General features: G+C 49.1%; 1 protein-coding gene across 1 annotated transcript; it reads right to left on the reverse strand.

Moving 5' to 3' along the window:
• Positions 1–4,003: 4,003 nt before the first annotated feature.
• On the reverse strand, positions 4,004–4,456 carry LOC124722293 (proline-rich protein 36-like). Its single transcript, XM_047247477.1, has one exon. The coding sequence runs from the start codon at positions 4,454–4,456 to the stop codon at positions 4,004–4,006; it is 453 nt and encodes a 150-aa protein (XP_047103433.1).
• Positions 4,457–7,521: the final 3,065 nt, after the last annotated feature.

The following is a 7,521-nucleotide window of genomic DNA, read 5'->3' on the forward strand; positions in this document are numbered from 1 at the left end:
CTCTGAGAGACGCAGATGTCCATTGGACTGCAGTACCTGTATGGAGATGTAAGGCAATGCAGTAGCAAATTCCTCGTCCTCCTTCCATACCCTGTATGATGTGGAGTCTTCCTAATTTTTCTCTGCGGTCAGCTGCAAATGACACTTCTCAATCCCCCAAAAAGAACATTGTCTTCTCTCCACATATTCCCATTTGACTTACCTGTTGGGTGTAATCCAACTGCTGGAAAAAAATTACTTGCAATGTGACTCTCATGATCAATTTAATTAATAGACCTATCAATTTTACATCAATGACATGAAGGCTGGTGGGTGAAGAGAGAGCTGGGGCACCTTGAAACGATTCCTGATAGGCTTCTTTTTCTTGTTGGGGCGATATCTTTTAATGAAATTTCAATCTCCCACATACACAGGGTCAGACAGAGCCTTACGATTTGTTTTGTAAACACTAGTACGGTATAGCACTGCATTGGTAAAAGAGGACCTGCCATAGTGTACAAAACAGTTATGTCCTCTTGGATTAATGCTTGCTGTTGTTGAATTAAAATGTTTTTTATGACATGTGAGCCAATGGCAGAAAAGATTGTATTCTCTAAAGTTATTTCACGTGTCTGCAATGTTTGTATACACACATACATGAGAATTAAATGAAAATGTTACAGTGCAGTGCTCAGAATGGCATGCGCTTCGTGGGTGGGCTACTAGAGGCATGGTGGCCCAGTTCTGTAGGAGGTCGTAGCTGACTTTTTAGACAAACAATGCACGATCAGGATAGCTCTCAGTTACTACAGTTTTGTTCTGTCTAATGCCAGCGCACTGCTCTATTGTATGTGTAGCTTTTGTCGGCATTGATGACATTGACCATCCAGCCACATGCTGGCGGGCACGATTTGTACTGAAGAAACTGTGAGGGTAGGCTGCTCTGGGGTCTGCAGTCGCTTTAGGCAAAAGGTTTCCTGTTTTCCAAGAAGCCGACTTTTGAAAAAGTCATCGGGACTGTTTTCCGGAATTTAGTTGTTGTTCCAGAGGGGTCCAGTCTTTCCGCAAAATATGTTTAGCAGATTTCAAGAAAGAATAGTGTTGATGTTAAACACAATAAATTGTTCTCCACCACAGAATGGTGGGCTGTTGGAGCATGTTTCCTCTGGATGGTGGGTGGACACAGCCATGCTCCGACAAGAGGGTGGCGTGTTGTTGATATGTCACTATATTGTAGATGAACAAGTTGCACCTGGGGTGGCTGTCCATTTATCTCCTATTGTTTAGTTGACTATACCTGCTACTGTGCTGGTGGAGGACCAATGCCTCAAAGCAGACAGTGTCTGCAGTTAGCTCATGCCACACCAGAAGCACGATAGACTACAAAGAGTGTTGGGGCAGTAGCAGCTGGCCGTTTGAAAAAGTGATCTGGAGTGTTCTCCAGAATTTCATTGTTGTTCGAGAGGTGTCCAGTAATTCCAAGAAATACATTTAACAGGTTGCAGGAAGCGTTATCTTCTTCTTGCCTTTAGTCTATCTGTGACTGATTTCTGCAGACTGGAGACAGTATATCAATGAAACCAGAAGGATCTCTTTGTATACCACTAGCAGTAAAATAGAACAGACATCTATCCCTACTTACAGTGGTGAGAGGAGGGAGGGAGAGAGGGATGAGGGGTGGTTATGGGGGAAAGACTACCTTCAAGTTGGTTAGTTCGCGAGCACCCATTGAGGAGAATGCATGTTCTGCTACCACACCCTCTGCAGTCTTTTTGGACAACGATTTTCAACAGAACGTGTTGCACTATGATCCTTTGATTACGAGTGCTAGTTTTTTCATGACAATCTCGAAGTGTAATTAGAACAGTGATGCATTTCTTCCATCAGTTGTGGCAGTATGTATTGGCTTCGATTACCTAGGCTGCAGGGTGATTGTCGAGCATGCGTCTGTAGTGAACTCTGACGTCAAACAACAAAAGATACTGTCCTCAGCTGTATGCTTACTGGTAATACACTTATTCCTCTCTGCCTGACACCAGCATCTCGTCAGCCTTTTTCCTGCCAGCTTGTAGGTGAATGCGCCTGCCACTAGTTTCGAGTGGTATTTTGAAATTTTTTCGCAGCGGGATTATAGCAGATGTATGGAATCGCCAATTTTGAGCTATATTCCGATTTTATGCAGTCTTTGTGTTGCACTATGCATATAATTGTGTAATTAGGACCGACCAGTATGATTAATTAAGTAATTAGGAGTGATCTTTACCTCAGTTTCCCAACCAAAATAAATAAAGTACACTAACGTCACCTCCCTTTCCTGCATCTGTGCAGTTTCCATGTTCTGGGTGGTACACTTCGGCTTTCTGTTCGGAAGGACCATGGTTTGAGTCCCAGTAAGGGCACCACACCACCATTTTTAATTTCCCTCAGTTCGCAAGTGGGAGTTGAGGTGGGACAGCAGCACAGCCCTAGGACAAAGAAATCCCCACCAAAGTTCAAAATTTCCGTAAAAATTGGAAATTTCCGCCAAAATTAAAAATTGTCGCTAAAACTCGAAATTTCCGCCAAACTTTGAAATCCCCACCAATAGATTAGGTGGGGGAGTGGGAGGGGGGAGGAATGGGGAGGGGTCTACGTGCCAGCTGAGAAAGACATGATGTCATCAGAAGCCAGGTTAGGCATGGTCGGGGGAGGGTAATTAATTGATCAGTTTAATTAATTTGCATCAAAATTGGGGTCTAGGGAGTGGAAGAGAAGAGGTAGCATAGTCCAGGTGTAATAGGAAAGAGAGGATTGGGCATAGTTCAGGAAGAGGTAGAAGGAGAGGATGGGCTGAATCAGGGAGAGGTGGAAAGTAAGAAGGGCACATTGACCATGGAGAGGTGGAAGAAGAGGAGGGAGCATATACCAGGGGGTGGTGGATGGAGAGGAGAGGACAGCGAACGGAAACGGGTGGAAAGAGACAAGATGGCATGTAAGGAGAGGAGAGGGCAGAGAATGATGTGGGTTGGTAGGAGAGGAGAGGTCAGAGAATGAGGAGGGTTGGTAGGAGAGGAGGCCAGAGAATGAGGAGGGGTGGTAGGAGAGGAGAGGGCGGAGAATGAGGAGGGGTGGTAGGAGAGGAGAGGGCGGAGAATGAGGAGTGGTGGTTGGAGAGGAGACAGCAGAGAATAACTAGGGGTGTAAGGAGAGGAGAAAGCAGATAAGTTAGGAAGGGAGGAAGTTGAGGAGAGGGTAGAGAATGGGGAAGGATAGAAGATGAGGAGAGGGTAGAGAGGCCGGCTGGAGTGTCCGTGCGGTTCTAGGTGCTACAGTCTGGAACGGAGTGACTGCTCCAGTCGCAGGTTCGAATCCTGCCTCGGGCATGGATGTGTGTGATGTCCTTAGGTTAGTTAGGTTTAATTAGTTCTAAGTTCTAGGCGTCTGATGACCTCGGAAGTTAGTCGCATAGTGCTCAGAGCCATTTGAACCATTTTTAGAGGGTGAGAGTGGGTAGGGGTGGAAGTAGAGGAGAGGGTAGAGAGTGGGGAGGGGTGGAAGGTGAGAAGAGGGCAGAGAATGGGGAGAGGTGGGGGGGAGGACAAGAACAGGGAGAGGTGGAATGAGAGGAGAGCACAGTAAATGGGGAGAAGTGGAAGGGCTTAAGGGAGCACAGGAGGTGGAAGGAGCAGAGAGGACACAACCAGTAAGACATCAAAATGTAGGGGTAGAGAAGATACGGAGTTGGCAACTGAGGGGTATGGGTAAAAAAAGGCCAAAAGGTGTAAGCTAGCGGTGGGCAATTAGGTGGGTCAAGATTTGAGGTGTGAGAGGTGATGGAATGAGGTGGTGGGGTGAGAGATGAGGGCATGTTGGAGGGGCAGAAAGTGGAGGGATGAAAGACAGGTGGGGCAGAATGTGGAAGGGCCAGAAAGGGGAGAGGATGGATGGCAAAAGGGGAAGGATGACAAAGGGGGGCAGATGGAAGAGTGGGAGAGAGGTGGAAGAGGCGAGAGGCACACAGGATGAGAGGCATGAGTGGTATAGGTTAGGGTGGGCGAGATGAGAGGCAAGGGTGCAAGTGGCTACAGGTGGGGATGAGAGGCATGGGTGAGAGTGGTGAGAGGTGTGTGGCCGAGAGGTGGGGGCATGAGGCGGAGATGGGTGCAAGAGGTGGGGGCATGAGGCGGAGATGGGTGCAAGAGGTGGGGGCATGAGGTGGAGATGGGTGCAAGAGGTGGGGGCATGAGGCGGAGATGGGTGCCAGAGGTGGGGGCATGAGGCGGAGATGGGTGCAAGAGGTGGGGGCATGAGGCGGAGATGGGTGCAAGAGGTGGGGGCATGAGGTGGAGATGGGTGCAAGAGGTGAGGGCATGAGGCGGAGATGGGTGCAAGAGGTGGGGCATGAGGCAGAGATGGGTGCAAGAGGTGGGGCATGAGGCGGAGATGGGTGGAAGAGGTGGGGGCATGAGGCGGAGATGGGTGGAAGAGGTGGGGGCATGAGGCGGAGATGGGGCAAGAGGCAGAGGTGAGGGGGCAAGAAGTGGGGTGCGAGAAGTGGAGGGGAGTGAGGTGGATGTGGAGGGACGAGAAGTGGAGGGGAGTGAGGTGGATGTGGAGGGCCGAGAAGTGGAGGGGAGTGAGGTGAATGTGGAGGGCCAAGAAGTGGAGGGGAGTGAGGTGGAGGAGCATGAAGCAGAGGGCGGAGAGGTTGGGGTGGTGGGTGAGCGGCGGCAGTGGTCGTGGGAGATAGGGGTGGTGGTGAGAGACAGTGGAGGGCAGCAAGAGGTGGAGGTGGGGGAGAGAGGCAGAGGTGGGGGAGAGAGGCAGAGGTGGGGGCGAGAGGCAGAGGTGGGGGCGAGAGGCAGAGGTGGGGGCGAGAGGCAGAGGTGGGGGCAGAGGCTGAGGTGGGGGCAGAGGCTGAGGTGGGGGGCAGAGGCTGAGGTGGGGGGCAGAGGCTGAGGTGGGTGGAGAGGTGGAGGTGGGTGGAGAGGTGGAGGTGGGGGGAGAGGCGGAGGTGGGGGGAGAGGCGGAGGTGGGGGGCGAGGCGGAGGTGGGGGGAGAGGCGGAGGTGGGGGGAGAGGCGGAGGTGGGGGGAGAGGCGGAGGTGGGGGGAGAGGCGGAGGTGGGGGGAGAGGCGGAGGTGGGGGGAGAGGCGGAGGTGGGGGGAGAGGCGGAGGTGGGGGGAGAGGCGGAGGTAGGAGGGAGGTGGAGGTGGGAGAGAGGTGGGGGGTGAGAAGTGGGGGCACCAGAGGTTGGGGCAAGAGGTGGTGGTGGTGCAAGAGTTGGGAGGAGAGGTGGGGTACGACAGATTGGGGGGGGAGAAGTGTGCATGAGAGGTCAGGCAAGATGTGTGGGGGGGGGGCTAGCGGTGTGGAGGCATTAAGTGTTGGGACAAGAATTTGGGACGAGAGATGTGAGGGGGTGAGAGGTAAGGGGGGCAAAGGCTCTGGCATGGTTACACAAGTATTTGAATAACTTCTACTTCCCACTGTACGATATGCAGAACTCACACGTGATAAAGGGGGGGAGGGGGAATGGGAAGAACTATATGACAGATGTACTACTGGTAGTTGGTGCATTTGATGTCAACAGAGACTTTTAGGAACTGCCTGAAAAACACAGACATCTAGAATGGTAGCTTGTCCACTTCACTAGGATTGTTGAAGTATGGTTTAGAGGTGATAATGCGATTGTGGAGGAAATAGTAGAGGCTGCCCCTGCCACATGTCCTGACTGTGAAGATGCAGTCATTAAATCTAAACCAGACAAGTGGATTTTAGATTTTGAGTGGACACGAAGGGTCCATCTAAGTGGCTCATATATAAGTTAGCCTAGAACAATGCCATGAACATGACCATGCAGGGGTGTACTCAGGATCTAAGCCTAAGGAGGTGGGGACTCACATTAGAAACTTCCTGGCAGATTAAAACTGTGTGCGACACTGGGACACAAACCTTGGACCTCTGCCCTTCACAGGCATGATCTCTACCAATTGATCTATCCAAGCACAACTCACACCCTCCCTCGCAGCATTATTTCTGACAGTAGGTATTTCCTATCTTCCAAACACCACAGAAGTTCTCTGCATACCTTGCAGGACAGCACTCCTGGAAGAAAGGATACTTAGCCATAGCCTGGGGAACTGTTTCCAAAATTAATTTTCACTCTGTAGTGAATGCGCACCTATTTGAAATTTGCTGCCAGATTAAAAATGTGTGCAGGATCTGGTCTCTAAACTAGGACCTTTGCCTTATGTGGCAAGAGCTCTACTGCCTGAGCTATACAAACATGACTCACAACCCATCCTTACAACTTTATTTCCCCCAGCACCTCATCTCGTACCTTCTAGACTTCACAGTTCTCTTGCATACCTAGTGGGCAAAGGTCCCAGGTTCAAGTCCCAGTGCAGCACACAATTTTAATCAGGCAGGAGGTTTTAAATTGTCACATATTCTACTGCACAGTGAAAATTTGGTCTGGTGAGTCTAGTTAGTTTTGCAATTAGTGACAAAATAATTTTTAGATATCATAACAATTAGCTTTTTGTATACTTGCTACTAATGAATACCTGTGTTGCATGTTTCATCTTTCTTTAAATGATACTGAATTGACACATGTGTCTCATTGGTGAAGTAGGCTGAGAGCTCCATTTGTAACGATGTCTTTTTCTAGATGAGTACAAATGGCCTCCTCCATCCCTCACTGGATACACCCTTGTATGCAGTGTGGTGGTGGTGGTGGTGGTGGTAGTAGAGGAGGAAGAGGAGGAGGAGGAGGAGGAGGAGGAGGTGGTGGTGGTTGAGTTGCATTTGCTGTGAGGCAGTCAATGAGAAAAGTTGTATTCTCCACCAGTAACAAGAGGGTTGGTGGGAGGGAGGAGGGGGGAAGGATGTTGGTGTTCAGGGATGTAACATCCACAGTGACAACTGAGGACATGAATTATAAGAGAGGTGGTGGAGGATGTAATTACAGAGTCCTGGCTGTAGGAGAGGAAACTGGAGAAAATTCATTCGAGATGCTGGTCACTGAAGGCAGAATCCAACTTGAAGAACACATCAAACCTTTATTTACTACAAATGGTTTCAGTATACAGTGTTACCATCATCTGATATCAATACAGGTTAATACACGTGGCCAATTTGAGCTATAAATGTACTCCACATCTTAATTGTCAGGATATTTGATGTAAGATGCATTGGCATGTCAAAGTTAAAACCAGTATATACAATACGTTCAGAGTTAAAACCAATATTTACAAAATGTTTCGCCAAGTACATCTGTCCCATATTACAAATGACAGAGTACATCACTCATGCAAGAGCATCACTGAACCGCTAACAGTTGACTGAGAAGTTGTCTTCCTTCAAGTTGAATCTCTACAGATCACCCTTATTACTCAGCCTGGGCAAGTGAAAAAAGGAAGTATCATTTATCTGCTTGATTCACTTGTAACACATGATTCCCTTTAATTGTAAACCACCAATCTCACCCAGAAATGCTATTTCTGTTTTAGTAACTGAAACTTGTCACAAAATCAGCCACAGAATAAGCCCACTTGTTGTT

Source organism: Schistocerca piceifrons, chromosome X, assembly GCF_021461385.2.
Source record: "Schistocerca piceifrons isolate TAMUIC-IGC-003096 chromosome X, iqSchPice1.1, whole genome shotgun sequence".
Lineage (NCBI taxonomy): Eukaryota > Metazoa > Arthropoda > Insecta > Orthoptera > Acrididae > Schistocerca > Schistocerca piceifrons.

Excerpts from the sequence above, each read along its gene's own strand:
- LOC124722293 (XM_047247477.1), bottom strand. The coding sequence starts at position 4,456 with ATGCCCCCACCTCTTCCACCCATCTCCGCCTCATGCCCCCACCTCTTC.